Source organism: Marmota monax, unplaced genomic scaffold, assembly GCF_021218885.2.
Source record: "Marmota monax isolate L192 unplaced genomic scaffold, Marmota_monax_Labrador192_F-V1.1 WCK01_AAM20220418_F8-fsc00245, whole genome shotgun sequence".
NCBI lineage: Eukaryota > Metazoa > Chordata > Mammalia > Rodentia > Sciuridae > Marmota > Marmota monax.
The window spans coordinates 1,367,799-1,392,953 of NW_026693895.1; the positions used below are offsets into that span (position 1 = coordinate 1,367,799).

General features: G+C 45.7%; 1 protein-coding gene across 2 annotated transcripts in view; it reads left to right on the forward strand.

The window, feature by feature from the left end:
• The window catches only part of Ttl (tubulin tyrosine ligase), a 34,340-nt gene that overhangs the window by 2,559 nt on the left and 6,626 nt on the right, over nt 1-25,155 (forward strand). Inside the window, exons 2-6 of one of the 2 annotated variants that reach the window (XM_046462847.2) lie at nt 700-778; nt 7,635-7,867; nt 15,814-15,949; nt 16,857-17,126; nt 24,283-24,426. In XM_046462847.2, the coding sequence (XP_046318803.1) occupies nt 700-778; nt 7,635-7,867; nt 15,814-15,949; nt 16,857-17,126; nt 24,283-24,426 (862 nt within the window). Of the gene's footprint in view, nt 1-699; nt 779-4,253; nt 4,531-7,634; nt 7,868-15,813; nt 15,950-16,856; nt 17,127-24,282; nt 24,427-25,155 lie in introns of those variants that run through there. The other variant, XM_058585169.1, reaches the window with a different exon arrangement.

Below are 25,155 nucleotides of genomic sequence, written 5' to 3' on the forward strand. Positions count from 1 at the left end.
ACAATATAATTTGACAAATATCATTCCCCAGTATCCCCTAAAAATTAAGTAAAACTGTGTTTTTATTTTTATCCTTTCAGCTCTAATTTCATAGAGAAGGGTTGTGGTAATGAGAATTGTTGAGAATAAGATCCCTGTGGGATGAAGCACAGAATGAAGTTCTTACTTCTGACATTCTGACATGGCCCGCCCACCACCTCCCTCTACCTTCTGGTGCCTTCCAGAAGCTGGCAGAGACCAGCATGCTTGAGACTAGCAGTATCACAGTTCTGTGCCTTCTCTGATGTTTGTAGAAAGCAGGGCTGGGGAGGTGCAAAGCATGACTCTTAAAGTAGCTTCCTGTATTTAAAGATTGCAAGTCTTCACGTTAAGCCGGAAGAGGAGCGTAGTAAGACCAGGGAGAGCTGAAGAGAAAATACCCAGCATGCTCCACTCCAATAAGAAAAAACAAAGGTGGCCATGGTCTTCCTAGACCTGCAGTATTGGTATAGTAGCATCCCTTGGGGGAGGGTGAGTGGCCAGAAGGATACTGAGAGAAAGACCCTCAGGGACAGAGAAGCCAAACTATTCCATTTCTAACAACCAAAGTTGAAATGAAAAGCTGGGCATGCCCCTCCTGGTCCCCATCTGGCATGCTGGTGCCTTGCCGTCACTCCCCACCTGTCCAGGCCCCCCTTTGAGCCTGCTCTTTCCTTGCAGGTCACGAGCCCGGGCTGGCGCAGCTGGTGAATTACTACAGGGGGGCTGACAAACTGTGTCGCAAAGCTTCTTTAGTGAAGTAAGTGTTCTTCCATTTTCAATGTTTTACATAAATGTCTTTGGCTTCAAACACTCATGCAAAAACGTGGGATTATTTAAAGGGTGAAAATGCTTTTACTATTCAAAAAGTCCATAAATACCAGTTCTGAAGCTTCTTGTAGGCTTGCATTTCGAGGGGTTGTTGCTGTGGGGTTTGATGAAGCCTGGGGTTCCTCAGGTGAGGCTGCCTAGGAGCACAGCTGACTCGCGGCTTCCTGCAGAAGTGATTTCTTGGGGGCAGGTCCTCAAGTCACACCCCTAGGAAGCCAGGGAGCAGGACAGGGCAAGCTGAGAGCCAAGCAAAGATGCGGTTTCAGCTGTGTCACCATGGGACTGTGGAGCAAATGGCACCTCAGAGTTGGCACATCTCAAAGCAAGGACACTGGGCTTTTGGGCTCCAGCCTCTGTTTGGGAGAAAGGTGGGGGACATAGCTTTCTAGGTTTTTCTGGGCAGAGACTCATCCCTGGAGAAAGGTGTGCATCGCCCTCCGCAGCCCCCTCTCCCAGCAGCTAGGGCCTTGCAGAAAAGAGATCTGGGCAGGTGTGAGAGGAGCTCTTCCACCTGGATCCTGAACAGTGGGTTACGACTGGATGCCGCCGGAGCAGGTTTGTAAAGTGGAGGGAGACAGTGTCATATGATGATTAAGATCCAGGGTAGGCAGCATGGGTTTTAACCCAGTTCTGATTGGTGTGGTCAGATCTTATCCCTCTTGGTCTCCGTACCATGCTCATGCGGCAGTGGTGAGGGTTAAATCAGGTGACACACTGGAGTATATGTCATTCAGTGACCAGGTACATTGTGTGTCTTTGACTCTGTGCCTTAGCTTTCTTCCCTGTAAAATGGGTATACTGATAGCAGCGACTTCAGTGTTGTTATGAAGGCTTTGAAGGATGCCTGTCGCGTGGTTCACACTACAAAAGTGAGAGTTCTTATTACTCCTTGGTATGGCTATTATTGCTGTCATTTTTAGAGCAGAATACTGGCTTTGGGCCCTACAGTCAGGGCTGGAGTAGATTTCCAGGCTTTCCATGAACTAGTAAACATGGATATGCAGCCAAACAGAGCTGTGATAGTTTTCTCTAACAATTAAGGTAGAATTTGCCCTTTAAAAGTAGGAAGTAGAATACACTGTAAAAAGTAGCATTCTGGTTGGGTGCGATGGCGCATGCCTATAATCCCAGCAGCTTGGGAGGCTGAGGCAGGAGGATCACCAGCTCAAAGCCAGCTTCAGCAACTTAGCGAGGCCCTAAGCAACTCAGCAAGACCCTGTCTCTAAATAAAAAGTAAAAAGGGCTGGGTTGTGGCTCAGGGGTAAAATGCCTCTGGGTTCAATCCCTGGTACCCACACCCCCCCACACCCCCCCCACACCCCCGCAAAAAAAAGTAGCGTTCTGCATATTTCACATTTAGCAGCTGCAAGGAGGCAGTGAGTACAGGGCTGGAGTCGTGACCTGGTCCAAGGCGGTATCGTGACCTTGGAGAGCACTGTTGCTGTGAACCCCAGTGTCCAGCGTACAACGTGGAGACAAATGGTGGACAATACCCGCTGTCTGACCCTTGAGGTGTGTGCCATGACTGTGGTGGCGCCTTGTACATGGTGACAGGATGTTTGCAGTCTGGGGACTGCCCCCCCTTACCAGCTTCCTTCATCCCTCAGGGGTCCTGCCAGGGCTGGGGTGATTCCAGGAGGTCTTGGTTCCCTTTGTCTGTCTTCCCTGGTTTTTTTTGTGACTTAACAGGACCCCAGAGAGTCAGACTGCACTCTCCCTCATTGTACAGGACAGATTAGCAGCGCAGAGAGGTCAGCTTTCTTGACCAAAGCCACAGCCGTGTGGGTTAAGCCAGGATATTCTGATCAGTATTAATGGGCCCCACGAACAGCATGACTAGGTGTCCCTCAGGGCTGCCTAGAGCCTGGATAGGGCTCAGTGCTGGACCGGGGAGGGCCTGCTTCTGGCTGCTCTCCCTGCAGGGAGTGTCAGATTCATCAAGGCCATAGTCCCAAGGCCTGAGGGGCGTCCCTTCTGCTGGGAGGTGGGAACTTTCTTTTCCTGGGTGAGCATTACTCCCTTGTAGACCTGAGTAGCCTTCCATTGTGACTGCTCCCCAGTGGGCTGTTGAGGGGGATGCAGCCATGCAGAGGTCTTTCTGCAGGCCTGCTCTCATTCTGTCCATCAGAATGGAAGGCCAGCCACACCTGTCATTTAAACTTCCCAGTAGCCACGTTAAGTACAAAGAACAGGTGCAGATTAATTAGTAATCTTTTTATTCAACTAACTAAATCCAAAATATTGGGCTGGGGGTATAGTTCAGTGGTGGAACACTTGCCCAGCATGTGTGAGGCCCTGGGTTTGATTCCCAGCATTGTAAATCAAACAAACAAATCCAAAAAGTTGTCCTTTTTGACATGTTACTAATATAAAAAACATTGAGACTTTTAAAAAAATTCTGAGTGTTTAAAATCTGATGTGTATTTTATCTTTGTAGCACAACTTAACTCAGTCACTAAATTTTCATTGGAGACCCTTGATCTGCATTGAGGTTGCATAAGAATTTTATGATTGAAAAAGTAGATATACATACTAAAGTTGTTCCAATGGACATAGAGTTTTTAGGAACTGAATTGAGCTCTAAAAAAACCATTTTAATATTCATATATGTCTTGAGAAAATGGATTGATCTTATTTAGAACTGATTTGGCTTTGAGGAAAAAAGCATATCTTTTGCAAAACTAGGTCTATCCCAGTCTAGCAAATTCACCAACTTGCATCAGCTCAGTATTATCACACCGGATTTAAAGGGGGTATTGAATATAATGAAGAGTTTATCAATATCAACAAAGTTTTCTTCAATTTTCTGTTTTTGATTTTGAAGCCAGTTTTCTTTTATAATTTTTTAATATTTATTTTTTAGTTATAGGTGAACACAATAGCTTCATTTTATTTTTATGTGGTGCTGAGGATCGAACTCCGTGCCTCACACATGCCAGGCAAGCGCTCTACCTCTGAGCCACAACCCCAGCCTTGAAGCCAGTTTTTATAATACTATTATAATTGAAACCTGCATCTTGTCATGTAATAAAAACATGTAAAATCATTATTATTAACTTGTTCTATGAAGTTGGAACATGAATTATAATACCTGCATAGGGGGATCAAAGCCAGGTCTTTTCCCTGCCTTGGAACTATAATTGAACTTGTTCCTGTGTAGCATGGATATGGGTAATATAAATAATGCTGCCATTTTTAATCTTGGATTTTTGAACTAAATAATGACATGTTGATTGTATATAATGATTTGGCAAGCATTCCTTTTATATTAAGAATATTTGAATCAGAGATGTACAGTAAATCTTTGTAAAACTCTTTCATCTCAAACATCATCAAACAGAGTATTGGCAGAGAGCTTGGTATCATTAAATTCTTTGTCTTCTGTTTCTTTCAACAGTTCCATGAACTGGTGAATCATTGTAACATTTGCAAGTATATACTGAACCATTTCAACAACTGTATCCACAATACTTTTTATAGAGTTCTGCTTCAGAAAACTGAGAAAACAAATGTTTGCATCATACAGTAGCATGAAGTGAAAAAGGAAACAGTTGGATGCCTATAATCCTAGTGACTTGCTGCAGGAGGATTGAAAGTTTGAGGCCAACCTCAACAACTTAGTAAAACCCTATTTCAAAATAAAAAATAAAGAGAAAAGGAGCAGGGTATGTGGCTCAGTGGGTAAGTGCCTCTGGGTTCAATCCCCAGTACCAAAAAAAAAAGCAATCTAGTTGTAAAATTCTTTGACTCTTTTTTTTTTTTTTTAATATTCGTTTTTTAGTTATAGGTGGACACAATTTCTTTATTTCACTTTTATGTGGTGGTGAGGTTTGAACCTGGTGCCTCACGTGTTCTAGGTGAGCACTCTACCACTGAGCCACAACCCCAGCCTTCTGTGGCTCTTTGACAGATGTAAAATATTCAAAAATACTTGCATCATCAGTTTGGTTTCTTTTTTTTCTCTTTAATGTAAGCATGCCCAAAGCATTAATTTAGCAGCATCTCACATCACAACTTACCTAAAGCTAAGGAAAATGCTTAATTTGTTTTTTTCAAATTTTGAGTCAGTCTTTGATATTATTTGTTAGAAAGAGCTCGTTATCTGTGGCCAATTCTGGCTGACCTGAAGATATTTTACTTTCATAAAATATCTTTTAAAACTTTGCCTTAAAATAATTTCTTTCACCATATTTCTGTCTAAAGTGGTTTTCCTTTTGTGTTAGAATCCAGGCCATTTTATACTTGACTGAAGTTATAAGCTCAGAGCCTCATGTTGTGTCCATCTACACCTAAAATATAATTAAATAAATATTTTAAAAAAAGTTTCAGGGACTGGGATGTATATAGCTCAGTAGAGACCTTATATATATTCTTATTTTTTTTTTTATTGAAGCCATGCATGGTGGCACATGTCTATAATCCTAACAGCTGGGGAGGCTGCGGCAGGAGGATCACAAGTTCAAAGCCAGCCTCAGTAACTTAGCAGGCCCTAAGCAACTCAGTGAGACCCCATCTCTAAATAAAATATAAAAAGGGCTGGGGATGTGGCTCAGTGGGTAAGCACCCCTGGGTTCCATCCTTAGTACAAAAAAATTTTTTTTAATTGTTGAAAAAAAATTTTTTTGTTGCATTTTTATGACTTTTGCCACTAATATTCTATTTTGACTATTGAGAGAAAAATGTTCATCAAATTCATTATTTGTTTGCTGAAAATGTCTCCCTAGCAAAGCAAACTGCTTTTCACTTGACTGTGCAGTAGCCTGGTGTAGCCGCCATCCATTGTGAATTTGTCACACCTGCTTCCAGTCCTTTGTCTTCCCTGTCCTGGTCATTGTTCTGCCTTCGGGGTCCCTGCTCAGTTTTGCATCAGTAGAATGCTTTTGCTTTAAATTTAAAAATTAGTCCATACTTATTTTTAGTTAAACAAATAATAATTTTTATTTAGAAAAATAATTGCCCCTTAGTTACTGATTGTCCTTTGCATAGTAGCTCCTGCTGTCTGTGTCATTAGCACGTGGTCACGTCTCATCAGTGCACAGAAGAAAGTCACTTCAACTGAGTAGGTCCATTGTCCCTGAACAGAACAGTGTTGTGTGTTTGTGTGATACTAGGAGTGACACACGGGCCCAACATGCACACAGCAGTGTAGTCAAGGGAAATGTCATCCTGCCACCTCAGCAAAATGCTGCTTAATGGAAAAATACTTTATGATGCATCCATTTTTAAATTAAAATTAAATGCAATTTTTAGTTCTGTTCCTGAGTCATGCCGCTCACATTTCAAATGCTCAGTGGCCACATGTGGCTAGTGGCCACCCTACAGGACAGTGTAGGTTCAGACTTGAGTATTCGGTGAGTTTATGTATTTATTTTTATCATTTTTGTTCCTTTCGGTTCAAGTAACTTACAACTTCTGTTGCCTTTAACTTTAAAATTACTTTGTCTATCTATTTATTTATTTATTTATTGTGTACCAGGGATTGAACTCAGGGGCACTCAGCCACTGAGCCATATCCCCAGCCCTATTCTGTATTTTATTTAGAGACAGGGTCTCACTGAGTTGCTTAGCACCTCACTTTTGCTGAGGCTGGCTTTGAACTTGCGATCCTCCTGCCTCAGCCTCCTGAGCTGCTGGGATTACAGGGGTGCACCACTGCACCCAGCTAGAATGACTTTGTTTTTAATGTTAATTTAACTGTTCTTTTCATTATTTCTGCTGTTTGCTCACAGGCCGGGTTTTGTAGGTGAATCATAATATAGGCTGAGCAGGAACAGTTGTTGTAGACAGAAGGAGGAGCAATTTAGGGAGGCCTCTGAGCCCTGGTTCCTGGGCTAGGGGAAGGCTGGGCAGTTTAGGCTTGTGTCCTACCTGGTGCTGGCTACTTGCTGCTCTCGGGGGGGGACTCCTCTGTGACCCAGTTCCTCTTTTGTGAAGTGGATCCTGGTGCCTCTGACCTGGGAAGCCGGCAGTGGGAAGCTCTTGGTAAGACCCTGTGTCTGTTAAGGGCCTTGCCCAGGGCGGGCCTTTATCTTCTGTGGTGGTGTGTTATTTTGGGACTGAGGGGCATATTTCATTGCGTCCCCTGTCCTGTGCCCCACTAGAAGGATTCCTTCTTTATTCTGTCACTGAAGTGAGGCTGAGCTAAAAGCAGGAAATAAAGGACTTAAAAATAGTCTTTAGCTATTCAGAGTCCCAAGTAGAGACGGAGGCCAAGATAGTAATTTTACTAGTTGTTTGACTTTTCTTCTGTCCCCCACTTCATTTTTTGGTGTTGGTCTGGCTCAGTCCCAACCTGTTTGTTGAAAAGGTGTTTTATTCAGAGTTAGGTCAAGTTGGGTGTCCTTAGAAATCCCTTTACTGCTCAAGTTCTGGGCAGTAAGCCTCCTCCCCCGTATTTGGGATTGAACCCAGGACTAGGCAGGTCCTCTGAGGCTGAGCTATAAACTCAGCCCTTTTTATTTTGTGTTTGACTAGTTGTCCACGCTGGATTTGGACTTTTTCTCCTCCTGCCTTAGCCTTCCGAGTACCTGGGCTTACAGGTGTGTGGCACTGCACCTGGCCGGCAGGAGGTCCTGTGGATGCACTGGGCACGCCTTTACTATTGCATGTAATAGGTGCAGCATGGTAGAGGTCTGTCCAGGGAGGTCGAGAGGAAGCGGAGGGGTAAGGAGGAGACCAGGCCATGGCTTGACTCCTTGGAAACCCCTGAAGGGAACGCAGTGTCGTTTCTGAACAGGGTGACAGCGGGCACTAAGAAAGGAGCCTGACCCTCTGTCCTCTGCTAGGCTGATCAAGACAAGCCCAGAACTGGCTGAGTCCTGCACCTGGTTCCCCGAGTCCTATGTGATTTACCCAACTAATCTCAAGACCCCAGTTGCTCCAGCACAGAATGGAATCCAGCCACCCGTCAATAACTCCAGGACGGATGAGAGAGAGTTCTTCCTGGCTTCCTATAACAGAAAGAAAGAGGACGGGGAGGGCAACGTGTGGATTGCAAAGTCATCAGCAGGCGCCAAAGGTGAGTTGGCCTGGCCGTCCCCTCTGTTCCTCTGTGCTGGCACTTGAGATTCTAATGACGCACTCAGGTGGATGCCTAGTCAGATCTGAACTCGGGGCCCATGGACCGCGTCTTGTTTTAAATGCCTGTTTGTGTGGTAGTGCCTTCTAAATCCTCTCTCTGCTCCAGGACTTCCCTTGAAGCTCCTGATGCCGTGTCACCCTCTCCATCTCTAAGTGGCATTTCCAACTTGTCTGATACAGAACTCCTTCTCCGCCCTCCCGGCCTGCCCCTCTTTTGTCCCGTCTTCTTGGTGTTTGTCCACTGTTCACTCTGGGGCTCTTGGGAGCCCCAGAGTCAGCTTCACCCTTGATATCTAAACCTAAAGTGTTAAGTCCTGCTAGTGCAACCTTCAGTTTGGACTCTGAATTAGGCTTCTTCTTGCCATGTCCACTGCTCCCTCCCTAACTCAAAGCCGCCATCCTCCCAGTCTCTAATCACAGTGTCCATCCGCAGCCGGTTCCCCCAGACAGAGGGATGTTTCACAAACGTAAATCTGATCAGGTCACTTCCTGACTTACCAGCTGGCTTCCTAATGCAATCACAGTAATTCCAGGTCCCTGATGGCCTCCCACGCCACTGCACATGTCCCCCTATCTCTGATCTCACCTCCTTCTATTCTGGGCCTTGCTCACTGTGTTGTAGCCACAAAGACGGCCTCATGTCCCTCAGATGCTCTAAATTTGTCTCGGGGCCTGGATGTGCTGACGTGGATTATTTGGATTCTGAGCTCAGCTGTTGCCTTGCCAGAGAAGCCTCTTCCGTCTAAATAGCCTCTAGCCCATCACATCCTGTCTCCCCATCCAGCTCTATATTACATGACCTGCCCGTCTCCCCCAGCATAGTACAAACGCCGTACCCACAGCTCTTGTTGGTCTTCGTCCCTCCTTGCATCACTCCGTAATGTGTGTTGAATGACTGCCTAGGAGGGCTGAGGTTTGTGATTTCAACTCAGGCTTAAAGTAGAGGCAGCTTCCAAGGCAGCAGGCACATCAGTGGCCTCTCTGTAAGTACTGTCATATACTCTTTTAAAAGCCATTCCATTTTGAACTTCCTATTCTTTGGAAGACCATCTGGCCCTTGGTACTCATTCCTGTTCCTGGTCCAGCCGAACTCCCCTTCCTTTCCACCCACCATGAGGCAGGCGGGCATCACCTGGAGTCTCGTGAATGGGGGAGAATTGGGCTTTTGCCTCCGTGGGTACCTCCCCCACTTCTCTGACCCCTTTGCACTCTCTTCTTGAGTACTGTCCCCAGTAAAGGGGGCACTTGGAAGGGGAAATGGTCATCCATGGTATTCCGTATTCCTCCTGTGGATTTGAACTTGGAGTTAGGATGGCCACTAGGAGGACCTCTGACGGTCCCTGGACCTTCTCTAAGACCAGACAGAGGGACACCATGCAGCAGGGAGAGGTAAAGAGGGGATAAAACGTCCATCAAAGGACTTTTGCTGTGAGTTGAGGAGGTGAGTGGTGTGTGTTAGCTTTGTTTAGGAATCACAGGATGAACAGATGGTGTCTGTTCTTCTTAATACCCACCACGTGCTTGGTATCATGGCTCAGCCTTGAAACTGTGTCCAGCATCAAGCTGCTTCACATCCAGCCGCCCTCTGATCCAAGGTCACCTTCACATCTCTCCGGGAGTTCTGCTCCCTGTCCTCCTGTTCCGGGCCATTCTCCAACGTTTACATGGAACTTCCCAGCCAGAGAGACTATTAAAGCCCACCTCAGACGGTGTCTCGTCTGTGCCTGGCACTGTCTGCTCCGTGCCAGGACAGGAGCTGGCATCCAGCAAAGGTTCAGGATCTGCACCGAGTATGAGAGTGCTTGGACATATAGGAATAAGGAGGTGGACGAGGCACATGTGATTTTTTGCCCTCAAGGACCCAAAGTCTAGTCAACAAGAAGGTTAGTGAGGCATCTATTTCCAGAAGTTGAAATAGGAATGGGTCAGGGGGGCAGGGACCATGACTATGAAGCTTCTCAAAGATCCCCCCACAAAAAAAGTCCCTTTAGAACTTTTCCACATATAGTGAATAAGGACAGGAATGAGTAAATGATATAAGAAATGAGAAGGCCAGGCACAGGTAGCACATGCCTATAATCCCTGTGGCTCTGGAGGCTGGGGCAGGAAGATCACAAATTCAAAATTTTAGCCTCAGCAGCTCAGTGAGACCCTGTCTCTAAATAAAATACAAAATAGGGCTGGGGATGGGGCTCAGTGATCGAGTGCCCCTGAGTTCAATCCCTGGTCCCCTGCCTCTGCCTCCCCCGCCAAAAAAAGAAATGCAGTAAATGCAGGTAACAAACCCATGGAAACATGCTACACCAGTATCCAAAAATTACTAAATAAATTTAAATTTTATGTACCATTTTACAGCTGCAAAATAAAAAAACAAAGTGTTAGTGACACTGTTGCTGAAAGTTGGTAGTGAACTGCTCTGCTGGTGAGGATCCACAGCCCATTGAAAAAGCATGGAACCCCCTCAGGGCCATAAGGACTTCCTATAATTAATCCCAGTCATCTCATTCTGAAAATCTACTCCAAGAAATATTTCATGGGCTGGGGTTGTGGCTCAGTGGTAGAGCACTTGCCTCTCACGTGTGAGACCCTGGGTTCGATCTTCAGCACCACATGAAAATAAAGATATTGTGCCCATGTATAACTAAAAAAATATTCAAAAAAAGAGAAATATTTCATCTGCTGCAAAGACATTTACTACTCTGTTATCTGTAATACCAAAATAAATATTTTTTAGAAACAAACCCATTGTCTAAGTCTGTAAACAAGTGTGTGTGTATTTTTTTTTTTTACTTCCGCACAATGGGATGTTTTAGAGCTATTAACATAAGTGTGAAGTTCACATAGAACAGTGGAAATATGATAACATAAAGTGAAAAAGAATCTGCCATGAGTTCCCTGTGACTGACCAGGCTCTGTCCAGGTGCACAGGAAGGTGATATGAAAAAATAAAATTAATTAATTAGAATAAAATATGGTTAGCTTTTCCATTTTTTTGTTAAAAGTTATAAAACTTACAAAAATGTATCTGCTGAACTCCTTCCCTTTCCCCCACTATTTTTTTTCTAATCTGCCAGCGTTAAGTATATTAGTTTTCAATAAGAAATAGTTTCCATAAGGAAATTGCACAAGGAAAACAAGGTTGGAGCAGATGGGAGGGAAGGGGGCTATCCTGTGCTGCAGGGCATCTGCAGGACGGTCAGGGAAGCGCATTGGGGTGCTCATTCTGGAGGAGGTTTGCTGGCAGGTCAGAGGACGGAGCGTGAAGCCTGAACTTGAGAACTGGTAGCTGGAACAAAACTGGAACCAGCAAGTCCGTGTGTGGTTCCTAAGAGAGGTGAGACAAGGTCACGGTTGGAAAAGAGAAGAAGGGCACTTTCCACGTTGCTTTGCAGTTTCCAAGAGCCCAACCAAATGGGGGGACTAGTGACAGAAATGGGCAGTCAAGAATGGGGTGCTCTGAGGAAAGATGGGTCACAGAATTAATGAACAAATGGCATTCGTGTGTACTGAAGGTATCAGATCCACATGGAGATGAGCTATAAATCCAAGGACTGGTGGGAGGGCCCTAGAGACCACGAGTGAGCTCAGCAATGTACAATATATGAGATCCACACACACAAAAAGACAATTGTGTGGAAACCGAAATTAAAACTGTATCATTTACAGTTACCTCAGAGAAAATGAGGTGCTTGGGTCTCAATTTGACAAAACATCTATAGGTTCTGAATGCTAAAAAAAAAAATTAGAAATTATGGAAGATGCCAAACAGCACCTAAAAAAATGAGCAGACGGAAAGTATGCGTATTTCCAGTTCACTTAAAGAGGACTCGTTGTACTATAGTTATACATCAGTCAATCCTTTTAAATTTCAGAGAAGGCAAAAAGCTTGGGCCACTATCTTGAAGGCTTGGATCCTGCAACTGAGTTGAGGAAGGCTCGCTGTAGTCCTGAAGATGCTTACAGGGCAGTTGAGTTGACTAGAATACTGTTAGAGTCTGTAAACAAGTCAGGATGACGCCTGGCAAAATGCCAGAGGGAGTGGTTTGTGAAGTAATGCCATCGAGCCATTAAGTGTGGAGATTTCTTATTGGTTGACTACTGTATCGAGTTTATGTTAATTAAGGTAAGCTATGTGGAATGTATAAATACCTCTGCTGTCCTACAATAAACGGCTCCCTCTCCTGGGCTCCTACTCCTGCTGTATCAATCTACACAAGTTGCTCGTCACCCCCCGGTTATTTTGCTGCAGCCAGACTGCGGCAGAATACCAGCCAATCCTCTACAGGCATCCCCACTGCCAAAACCATGAAGCCAATAGAAATTCTAGGTCTTATGCCGACATTAAGATTACTAGAGATGTGGTGCCTTATTCGATGGACTACTTTGCATGCACAGGAAATTTTGATAAGCAAAAATTTTTATTCCTGGAAAATTTGATATGTTAGGAATAGATTTACATAGTAAGATGTCAGCAGTTACCATTTTCTGTGTTGAAATATCTGAAAAATATCTTTGAATTTTTCCCACAGATGCCAGATTAAGATGAATAGACTGTTGTTGATAGTGGTGGTGGTGTGTGCATGCATGTGTTCCACAGTTGTACGAAGTCTCGAGCACTCCCTATTGTGTGGAAAGCACTCAATAAATATTTATGGAAAAAAAATGAGCAGATGGACTGTTCATGGATCTCAGAACTCCACATAGTAAAGATGTCTGCAGGGTTACTGTCACTCCACTGGGACATCAGCAAAATGGGCATAAAGCTGCTAAGATTCATAAGGAAGCACACAGGCCCTAGGATAGCATCAACAATCTTGTAAAAGAAGAATGACTAGAAGTCATCACTGTGACCAACGTCAAGTTGTGCTGCTGTGGTGCTCAGTACCCTGGGGTGCTCAGTGCCGGGGGGGGGGGTGCTCAGTGTCCTACGGCGTTGGCGAAGGAATAGAAATGCAATCAGTGGAGCAGGACAGAAAGCTCAGGAGTAAGCCAAGCACATATGCCCACCCGAGTTTTGACAAAGATCCCAAAGCCATTCAATAGAAGGAGAAGCTTTTCAACAAATGCAGCCAGATAAGGTGGATATCCATAGGCAAAAATAATCAACCCAAACTCACCTCGATAAACCTCACCTCTTGACTAACTTAATTAATATAAAAATAACTCAGAATGGATCATGGAATTAAATGTTAAATATTTTGGATGGAGAATAGCAGGTAGCACTTGGCAAATAATTCCTTTTTGGGGGTGGTTGGGGTGGGGGGAGGGGACTGGGGATTGAATCCAGAGGCCCTCAACCACTAAGCTACATCTCTAGCCCTTTTTTATATTTTATTTAGAGACAGGGTCTCTCTGAGTTGCATAGGGCCTCACTAAGTTGGTGAGGCTGACCTTGAACTCATGATCCTCCTGCCTCAGCCTCCCGAGCCACTGGGATGACAGGCGCGCCACCATAGTGTGGAAAAAGTTCTTCAACTTGTTGCCATAGGTACAGTCCATAAAAGCAAAAATTAAATAATTGAAACTCATCAAAATATCACTTTTGCTCTGTAAAATACATCTTTAAAAGGACAAAAAGACAAGGTACAGATGGAAGAAAGGATTTGTAACTCCTGTACATGACAGGGCACCCAGGTCTGGAAAATGTAAATGACTTTCAAAACCAGCAGCCAACTGCAGACACCCCATCTGATGAGAAGATGAGCAGGAGAACGTGGGGATACTTTTCACTGAAGAGGCTACGCAGGCAGAAGATAAGCAGAGGAAAAGATTTCTCCAGATGATTAACTATTAGGAAAATGTAAATTAAAACCACGAGCTGTCACCTTATTCCTATTGAAGTGGCTAAAATAAGTGTTAATTATAGCGAATGGTGGCCAGTCTCTGGGACAGCTGGAGCGCTCAACCTTGCTAGTTGGAATGTGAAGTGGCACAGCCCCTCTGGGTGGATAAAAAGAGCCAAAAAGCTTGGCAGTTTCTTATACAGTAAGCATTAGATCTGGGCACGGTGAGGAGCACCTGGAGCTCTGGCACTCGGCAAGCGTAGAAGGAGAATCACTTGAGCTCAGCAATTTGAGGCCAGCCTGGGTAACATAGCAACAACAACAACAGCAGCAAAAAAAAAAGAGAAAATCCAAAACAAAACAAGCCTGAACCTGCAACTACCATGCCACCCAGTAATGGCACACGCCCGGCCCGTGTCCTGGAGAGGTTCAAACTCAGGTTCCCACGACAGCCTGTGCGCGATTCTTCATCGCAGCTTTGTTTGAAGCTCAAACTAGAAACGATGCAGATGTCCTTCAACAGGTGAGTGATTAAACAACAGGACAGTTGATACCACAGAAGTCTGCCCGGCAGCGACGGAACCGGGGAATGATGCCACGTGGAGAAAGCTGGTCCTGCAGGAGCCCATACTGGATGACTCTATTTGTATACCATTTTGTTTTAGCTGAACTAGGGACTGAACCTGGGATGCTCTACCACTGAGCCACACCTCCAGCCCTTTTTGTTTTTTATTTTGAGAAAAGGTATCACTAAGTTGCTGAGGCTGGCCTCAAACCCGAGACCTTACCTTCCCGAGTCTCTGGGATTACAGGCGTGCACCACTGCTCCTGGCTAGTATGACATTTTGAAATGACAAAATTATAGAAATGGAGAACGGATTGGTGGTTACCAGGATGGGGATGGGTTGGGGGAGGGAAGAAGGTGTGGCCTTACGAAGACAGCACAAGGGATCTGTGCTGCAATGGCATTGTTGAGAATTGAAGATATTTACAAATCATGTCTGATAAGGGACCTGTGTCTAGAGCACACACGCACACATACACCTACACACGTGTACCTCTTATGACTCAATGATACAAAGACAATTAACCCAATTGAAAAATAAAGAATTATATACATTTCTCCAAAGAAAATGTACAAATTAGTTAATAAACATATAGGAACATGTTCAACATGACTAGTTGCTAGGGAAATGCAAATTGAAACCGCATAAGATACCACTTCATAGGCACATACACACGTACTCCAGGAGGGCTCTAATCAAGAAGACGGGTGATAACCAGCGTTGGTGAGAAGCTGAAGACATTGGCACCCTCAGACACTGCTGGTGGGAATGTGAGTGGTCCAGCTGTTTTGGAAGAGTCTTGTACTCCCTCATAAAGTTAAACAGCTGCCGAGCGCAGTGGCACACGCTTGTAATCCCAACAGCTCGGGAGGCTGAAGCAAGAAGATTGAGAGTTCAAAACCAGCCTCAGCAACTTAATGAGACCCTAAGCAATTTAGTGAGACCCTGTCTCTAATTAAAAAATAAAGAGGGCTGTAGATGTGGCTCAGTGGTTAAGTGCCCTTGGGTTCAATTCCCTGTACCAAAAAAAGAAAAATAATGGGTGAATATTATGATACTTTACATCTGAATTAAACTGTTCAAAAGGACATATTGTATCACTTGTTTGATGTGTAGGAACAATTTAAGCGTATCCATTTTTTTATTGCTATGCCACAAGAACATCCCTACACATTTGCGTTTATGCCTCTACCTTTCTGATATTTCTGTAAGGTAGTGTTAGAAGTGAATTTATTGGTCATATGCGCTACAGTCTTTATGGTGGCCACTGACCTAGAGTGGGTGTCTGTAAAACTAAAATGTTACATTGGAACCTGCAGGATGGTGATGAGAACCTATGTGGCCCAAGAGTCAGTTGAGTAACGCCAGGTGCTCTCATGGGGACAGGGGAGAGGGAGGGGCCTGCAGGAGGGAAGGGAGGGAGGGGCCCGTGAGCAGGCCAGCGAGAGCCTCCTTCTGTGGGGTCTGTCTCTGGCTCCAGGGAGCCCCTTGCCCTTGGCCTGAGCTGTGCTGGAGTGTGTCTTCTTCTCTGCCAGGCGAAGGCATCCTCATCTCCTCCGAGGCTTCCGAACTTCTGGATTTCATAGACAACCAGGGCCAAGTGCACGTGATCCAGAAGTACCTTGAGCACCCTCTGCTTCTCGAGCCGGGTCACCGCAAGTTCGACATTCGGTAATGCTTTGGGGTCCGCATCTTGTTTTCCTCCACCTGGAGGGAAGGGGAGGGGGTCCAGGGTCTGGTGGGAGGTGGGACATGCAACATGAGGAGGTATTTTGTTGAGTGCACAAGAAGGGAACCGAGCTCTACTGAATTTTCTACTTTAGTATTTCTTCTTTCTAGGAAACGTCACTAAGGTGATGGGTTTTATTTTTTTTGAATGCATTCTCTGTTAGGAAGGGGCTTGTGGGTGCAGAGAGGAGTATAAGTGCACGGGGCCTCCTGGTGGAGGAAGCTGAGAGAGGTACATGGGACCCACAATCCAGACACAGTGCACTGTGACCCTGCCAAGCCGTTGATCCCCACTTCATTATTGGTGTCATGCTTTTTACGAATGTCATGCGCATACCTGCCTCAGGTTTCTGGATTCTCAGTTTCTGAGCAAGGGCCTGTCATGCAGGAAGAATTGATGTGGTGCTTTCTAGAGCCAAACGGCCTCTCCCCAGCTTGCCCTTGACCTTGCCCTCAGCTCTTGTCTCCCTGAGGCCTTCACAATGACTTGCTGCTTCTCACACATCAGCCGGAGTTGGGTCAGTCTTCCTGAGGAGCCCTGGTCCTCTGCAAACACCGAAGGGGTAAAGCGAGGCTTTATAGGGTATCCTCAAAATCCATCCAATCTTTGCAAAATGCTGTCTTTTTAATGGACTCAAGTCTCCACGGCATCATTTATGGTGATGACCCACCATCGTGGCTAACTCACAGTTTGCCTTGTATAACCCCAGAACTCACCTTGCTCCCGTTTGCCCACTTCACACACCATAGAGAGATAGCCGATGCCTACGGTGTTGCTCCAAATGCTGCGTGCACCTACAGCGTGAGAGGCTGAGCGGAACCTGGGTAACAGCGCTTGTGTTGATTGCAGAAGCTGGGTCTTGGTGGACCACGAGTATAACATCTACCTCTACCGGGAGGGTGTGCTCCGAACGGCGTCCGAGCCGTATCACGTTGACGACTTCCAAGACAAGACCTGCCACTTGACCAACCACTGCATTCAGAAGGAGTACTCCAAGAATTACGGCAAGTACGAGGAAGGGAACGAGATGTTCTTCGAGGAGTTCAACCAGTACCTGACGAGTGCTCTGAACATCACCTTGGAGAGCAGTATCTTACAACAGATCAAACATATCGTAAGGTAATGCCCCACGCCTTCTCAGTTTTTTTCCCAGCAGCCTTGAGTGTTCATGCCGCTGAAGGAATCGTTCCACTTAGGTTGTCTAATTTATGGGCAAAAATCATTGGTGATGATAATTTTCATTTTAATACCTGTAGGACCTGTAACGATGTCCCTTTTTTCACTCCAGATATTGATCATTTATATTTCCTCTCTACTTGGAGGGATTGGCTAGAGGGTTAAACTTTTCAAAAAAATAGCTTTTGACTTCATGGATTTTTCTCTATTTCTTTGATCTATGCTTTTTCATTTTGGCTTCTCAGGGGGAATTAATTTCCTCTTCTTTTGTTTCTTAAGGTGAATGTTTAGATCATTGAATGGAGAGATTTCTTTTCAAAAAAACAACCACCACCATTTGGTGCCTACGGTTTTCTTCCAGCTTCTGCATTAGCTGCATCCTACCGATGTTGTGTTCTTATTCTATTATTTGTACTGAAATATTTTAAAATTTCCCCTGTGACTTCATCCTTGACTCACGTGGGACTTAAAAAATTTTGTCTTAATATCCCAATATTTGAGGATTTCCTAGTAATTCCATTATGGTCACAGGGACATACCTGAAATATGGTTTCATTTTTTAAAATTTTGTTGAGATTGGTTCTGTGGCCCAGAGTGTGGCCGGTCACAGAGTGTGGCGCACTGAGAGGCGCGCGGTGCTATCCCTGGGTGAGTTCCCCAGCGCCCGCCTATCGGGTGGAGGCTGAGGATGTCCCCTGAGTCCCCGCTCCTTGCTGACTGCCCTGCCTGTCCCGACCTCGTCGCAAGCAGGAGCGTTGGCGTCCTGGGCGAGGTCCTGGGTTGGCCGGTACCTTCTTTCAACTGTTCTGGGTTTTTTCATCTGTCTTGGGATCTGTTGTTAGGTGCACCTGTGTTTAGGACTGACCCTCTTTGAACTGGCCATTTGTCAGTGTGTAACTGTCTGTGTCTCCGGGGGTCCTTGTTTATTCTGATTTGGGTCACGGCCTCCTGCTTTCTTCTGATTCATGTGTCTGTGGTGTGTTTCATCCCACTCTTTTATTTTCTATCTATGGTTGAGTTTTTAATCTTTTTTTTTTTTTTTTTGGTACCAAGGATTGAACTCAGGGGCACTTGGCCACTGAGCCCCATCCCCAGCTCTATGTTGTATTTTATTTTGAGACAGAGTCTCACTAAGTTGCTTAGTGCCTCGCTGTTGCCGAGGCTGGCTTTGAACTCGCCATCCTGCTGCCTCAGCCTCCTGAGCTGCTGGGAATACAGGCGCCACTGCACCTGGCTGCTTTTTTTTTCAATCTTACTCTAATATGATGCTCTTTTAATTAGTTGATACCTTTTAAACAATGTAATTATTGATTTGGTTGGGAGCACATCTACCATCTTATCACCTGTTGTCTGTTTGTCTTGTCTTTTTTTAACCTCTCCTTTTCCTGCTTTCTTTTGAATTATTTGTATGTAATTTTAAAATTTCGTTTTAATTTTTCTGCTGAGTGTTTGGCTGTCTGTCTCCCTCTTCTGTACCAGGAGTTGAACCCAGGGATGCCTAACCACTGAGCCACATTCCCCTCTTTATTTTTTATTTAGAGACAGGGTCTTGCTGAGTTGCTGAGGCCGCCTTTGAACTTGTGATCCTTCTGCCTCAGCCTCCCAAGCCACTGGGATCTCAGGCGTGTGTCACCTCGCCTGGCTGGCTATCTCTCTTTGGTTTTTTGTTTTGTTTTGTCTTGTTTAGTGGCTGACCTAAGGATTAACTACATACCTAATATTTCACAGCCTTTCTAGAATCAGTAATTCACCACTTCAAATAAACTTCCAGTTTAGTAACTCTGCCCTCTATTGTGATTTTCACGTTTTTTACATCTGCTTTACTGAAATCTACTGCGCATGTTATTTGCTGTCAAGAGTTATATGTATTTCCAGACGTGTTAGATTTTCAGGTTGAATTTTTATGTAAGTGAAACTATATATAAATCCAGATAAGAGGAGGAAATATTCTTTTCTCTTTCCTCAGACTCTTCCCATTTCTTTTGCTCTTCCTTCAGTTCTGAATTCTTCTCTGACATAACTTTCCTTCAGACTTTTGAAGCAGTTTTGCTGGTGATGAATCCTAGTTTCCCATCATCTGAGAATGTGTTTATTTCAGCTTATTCCTGAAGGATATTTTTATGAGATTTACACAAACATAATGTGGAGCCAGAAGTACAAGCTGGGTGCAAGATGCACACAGACTGATCCCTTTTGAACGAGCTGAAGAGCATGCACTGAGCAGGCAGCCCTCCTGCATTATGTAGATGACTGTGCGGGTCTGGCAGAAGCAGGAGGAAAAACCAGGAATGCAGAGCAAAGTCAATGAGGGCCGCAGTTTCCTCTGGCGGGGAGGCAGGGGCTAAGACACTGGGAGGAGCACTGGGTGTTCATCAGTATCACACACATACATACATATGAATTTTTTTTAGGTGCTGGGCTTGAACCCAGAGGTGCTTTACCACTGAGCCACACCCCCACCCTGTCTATTTTTGAGACAGGGTCTGGCTAAGTTGCTGGGGCTGGCCTTGAACTTGTGGTCCTCATGTTGGGAGTCTCCCCGGCTCCAAAGACTAAGTTCCCCATCCCCCAAGAAGAGCCATCCAGTGGTGAGCCCTGGTGGCTCACATGATCCTGCCATTCAATGATGAGCCCTGCTGCTCACCTGATCCTTCCCCACCAATCAGACTAGCCCTGCTGCTCACCTGATCCTTACCCAGCAATCAGACTAGCCCTGCTGCTCACCTGATCCTTACTCACTAATAAAAAAGCATCCCATGCCAACTATCAAGCCACCCCCGGCTCTATAAATATGCAGAGCTGTTCCTCAATAAATGGACATTTTTTCCCACGGCAAGCCTTGATCGTTCTTTCACCTCATGCCTCAGCCTCCTGAGTTGCTAGGATTACAGGCATGTGCCATTGTGCCTGGTTGTTTTAGCACTTAAAAAGTAAGGTCTGCTTGTGATGGATTATCTCAGTTGTTATGATGATGCTGCCTTTCGTCTGTTGAGGACATTTTTCTCTGGAAATCCATGTCCAGTTGGCAGTTAACTTATTCTACCAGTTTGAAGGTGGCATGTCATTGTCACCTGGTTTTGATCCTTCCTCTGAGAAGCCAGTAGGAAGCACAGTGCTGCTCCTGTCACCATCTTTCTGCTTTTGTGTTTCCTCTTTGCTAATTTTTACGGATTTTGCTGAGACCCGTGTGTGGTTTTCCTGTTCCTGCTCCTGCTTTGGCGTCTCACTCCTGTGGCTTTCCTGTGCCACTTTCTCTCCTGACGGTCCCACTCCTGCTTTTCTCCCAATCTTTGTTTGCTATCAAAGCCTGTAAAGACATTTTAAAGAGTTAAAAGCTTTCGGAATCTGCTGTTAGTCTCACTGTTGAGTTCACGCCTCTCGATATTGGGCTTAGTTCTCAGGTTTGTATTTGCTTCTTTTCTTTCAAGCTACAGTTCTCATGAGATGCTCCCACTTCTCTCTTATTTTCTTGAATTTGTCATTGGCAATTCTTTAACATCCTTGTCTGATAACTACAAAATCTGGACTACCCCTGGCTAGTGCCTGTGCCCTGGGGGCTGGACCTGGCTAAATGCCTGTTTTCTTAAGGTCTAGGAGCTAAGAATGTTTTTTGAATTATTTTTTAAATGGTGTAGTCAGGCAGGATGGTGTACACCTATAATCCCAGCTACATGAGGCAGGAGGATGGCAAGTTCCAGGCCAACCTGGCAACTTAGCAAGACTCTGCCTCAAAATAAAAAATGAAAAGGGTTGTGGGTACAGCACAGTGGTAGAGCAGCTCTGGCTTTTATCCCAAGTGCCACATAAATAAATAAAAACTTTAAGGATTGTAAAAGAAAGAGAGGAAGAAAAAGGAAACAGAAAGGCTTACGCCTGCAAAACCTAAGATATTTACTGTTGGGTCCTTTGTAAAAAAAAAACATCTGCCTGCCCCTGATGTCTATGTCTGTATCTATCTTTTTTTCTCTTGGTCTATTTCTTAATATGCCTCTAAATAATTTTTAGTATTAATTTATTACAGTTTACTAAATCCAATCAAGGATTTTTTTAAACGAAGTTTAACATGAATGAAGTGTGCTATTTCGTAAGTTTTTAATTATGCACACACTTTCTGAACCATAATGCAAATTAAGATCTAAATCATTTACAGCACCTCTGAACCCCCTTAAAAAATGTATTCTCTGCCAAAGATAGCCACTCTTCTGACTTTTGTCACCATAGGTTCCTTTTTGCTTGTTCTTAAACCTTATGTGAGTAGAGTGCTACGTGGTCTCTGTGTGAGCTCATTGGTGTTTGACTCTGTTATGCAACAGAGACTATATGTAGCCTGTGGTGTGGTGTGGCCCACAGAGCTGCACAGAGCAGTAGTTGGTCCTTCTTCACTGCTGTGTAATATTCCACCATGTGAATATCCTAGAGTTTATCCTTCTATAACTGACAGGCTTCTGGATTTGACTTCTTATATTTTAGACCTACAATCTGCCTGGGATTGTTCTATGTCAGGCTTCTTGCTTTTCCACAAGGGTATCTTAGGGAGCCAAGACCATTTGCCCACTGCCATTGCCCTGTGCAGACCCTGAGTTACCAGTCAGGGCCAGTTGCCAGAGGGTCTGTTCCTGGGTCTCCCTTATGTTTTAGTCTGTTCATCTGCCTTGTCACTGCTGCCCTGTCGCAATGCCCGAGACTTCCCTTGATGTCTTCTTACAGAGTACTGCAGAGGAATTCAGGGCTTGGAGTCCCATTTTTTTTTTTTCAGGGATTATAGGTGAGTAAATTTCTGATACCAGATAAATAAGCTGTGCAGGGGGAAGGATTCCTGTTTAGTCAGGGGGTGTGTGGAAGCACAACGGCCCTTCCTGGCTGCTCCTGCTTTTCAGGGAGTGCTGCCCCCAGGTGCTCTGAACAGCATTCCCACCCCCCCACCCCTGTCCCCCGCACATGCTCTCCCTGGCTGTCCCCAACCTGCATGCTGCGGAGCATCCCCCGCACCACTCTCAGGTTCTCTCCTTAGTCACCCTCCCCTGCCTGCCCACTCCAGCCAAAAAAAGATGCAGAGTATGAGGATGAAAAACTGCGATTCACCAACCATCCATCTGGAGCTCCCGGCAGATGAAGCCCAAGGTTTCGCTTTGGTTTGGCTCTGGCTCCATTTTTCCTTTCCTTGGAGAGTGTAATGCTGTTTCTACTTTTTATGCTTCTCAATTGTTGGTCTCTCTCATCTATTAAACTTTTCTTAATTATAACATTTTAAAAGCTATTTTAATTAAAATATCTTTGGATATTCTCTCCTAGAGCAGAGATAAGATGTGTTTTGAAGCAGGGTCTCACTGTGTTGCCCAGGCTGGTCTCAAAACTCCCAGGTTAACTGATCCTGCAGCCTGGGCCTCCCGAAGAGCTGGGACAGTGAGTGTGCCCCATCATGCCCGGGCCATTATGTTTCAAAGTGTGATGTGCGATTTGCCAGCCTGGGTTAAAAACTCATGGCTAGGGCGTGGTGGCACATGCCTGTGATACCAGTGACTCTGGAGCTGAGGCAAGAGGTTCACAAGTTCCAAGCCAGCCTCAGCAGCTTAGCGAGGCCCTGAGCAATTTAGCGAGGCCCTGAGCAATTTAGCAAGACCCTGTCTCAAAATAAAACATAAAAACGGCTGGGATGTGGCTCAGTGGTTAAGCCCCTCTGGTTCAATCCCTGGTACCAGGAAAAGGAAAAAAAAAAAAAGGTGGATGGCTAACCTTCCCAAAATGGATTTCAAAGGTTTAAACATCTGTAGAAACAGTTTTCTCTTTGGGTGAGAAAGAAATGTAAGATCAATATTGGGGGTGGCTATTGGAGGAAGGCTGGGGATAAGACCTGGCCTACCTTCAAGGCCTCAGTTCCTCTTGAAGTCATGTGAGGAGGGTGTATCTTAGAGCTGGTCACGTGGAAGCCCCTTCCCTGCACATCTTCCTTCTAAACCTACAGCTGATGGAAGGACGGTTGTCTCTGGTGATACCAGAGTCACCAGAACACATTTTATTTACTAGGGTAAACATTTTGCCACATCCAGCGGAGGGAAAAGTCAGGAAGATCTTCATAAAACAGAACAGCCGAAGGTTCCTGGGATGTGTGTACTAGAGGATGGTGTCATCTAGAAATAATAAATGTGTTATTGTTACTATGGGTGAGTTAATGAAATGTGCTGTTCTTAAGAGTAACGTTTATTAAGTGGATTGTAGGTACCAGAGTTGGGCCAGGTTCCTTAGAGCATTATCTCAGTGAACTCTCAACAGTAGGTGTAGGTGGTATTTTCCTTATGTCATAGGTAAGGAAATCAACGTTTGGCTTAGAAAGGTTAAGAACATACCAGGTGTAGTAGCACACACCTGTGATCCCAGCGACTCAGGAGGCTGAGGCAGGAGGATTGCAAGTTCAAGGCCAACCTGGGCAACTGAGCAAGATCCTGCCTCAAAATGAAAGATAAAAAGGGCTGGGCATGGAACCCAGTGGTCGAGTGCCCTGGGGTTCAGTCCCTGATACCACAGCAATGACAACGAAAAATGTAAAAGAACTTGTCCCACATTTTAGCCTGACTGCAGACTCATGTTCCTGAGATTCACTTTCAACTTCTTTCTGAGTCTCTGAAATCCATTAGTATTTTCAAATAGTAGTTGATGCTGATAGTAACTCAGTGCTGTATCTCAGCATTTAGTGTTAATGTGGACAGCTCTGAAATCCTTTAATTAGCAATAATTGGGCTGTAGAACCAGAGCTAGCAAAAGAAATGAATGAGGCCAGCCTTCTTTCTGCAAATGTCGCTCTCCAACAAAGGAGATTCATATTTTACAGGCGGAAGTACAGGACACATGTGGCAGCAGCCCCCAGTTGGTGGCATCTGCGGTCACAGAGGCATCAGTGCCTTGTGCTGAGCTGCCTACCAGGCCTGGGACAGCAGCCTTTGCCTGGAGAACATGGGTGCAGATTCGAGTAGCCTGCTCTGGGTGACCTCTTGGGTCAATGTTGAAGGGAAGGTTCGGTTGAAGCTGATGTTCATATGCAGCTGACAGTCACTCCTCCACGCACCCACCCGCCGCTCAGCTAGCTCCCCTCCTCTCCCTGCAGGAGCTGCCTCCTGAGCGTGGAGCCAGCCATCAGCACCAAACACCTGCCCTACCAGAGCTTCCAGCTCTTTGGCTTCGACTTCATGGTGGACGAGGAGCTGAAGGTCTGGCTCATCGAGGTCAACGGCGCCCCCGCTTGTGCTCAGTAAGCCTGATGGTGTGCTGGGGAGGGCGGGGTGGACGTGCACTTGGGATAGTTTGACTGAAGGTTCATACTGACCCTTTGCTGCTGCCCCAGGGTGTGCCACGCAGACAGGGGTCTTGGGGAGGAGCTGGCTGATAGGGGGCTTAGCTGTGCCATTTGCTTGCCCATTTCCTCATGTGGTTGCCAGGTGGGTGGCAGATGCCACCAGAGCTTGTAGCAAAACTAATAGTGGCAGAGAGACCCCCTCATGTGGCAGGTGGCATGGGCAGGATCCTGCCAGGAGGGGAGACGGGAGGTTCAGGGGCAGCCCAGGCAGGAGGTCGTCTGAGAAGGCACCTGGACGCCATGGAGCGGGAGCTGGCACGCAAGGAGAGAGTGTTGGGGCCCCAGAGGGCGTAGGGTTGGCTTGCAGACGGGAGGCGGCGTCCAGGGGGACAGCGCCCTGTGCTGGGCTCCGGGCAGGTCTGGGAGATGCTCAGGTGGACGGAAGCTGCCCGGGGTCTCCTGTTCCTTCTCTCAGCAGCAGTACTTATGCTGTGTGCGGAGGGGTGAAAGGTGGAGGTGGGAAGCACGTTGGGACCTTCTGTGGAAAGACCCAGGTATGGGGCAGGTCAAGGGGACAGAATCCCCTGCTGTCCTGACGCCTCTGAAGACCCACTTTCATGCCAGTAGGACCCTCTCATGGCTCCGTGTCCCCTGTTGGGGAAATGGAGGTGATTTTCCAACGAG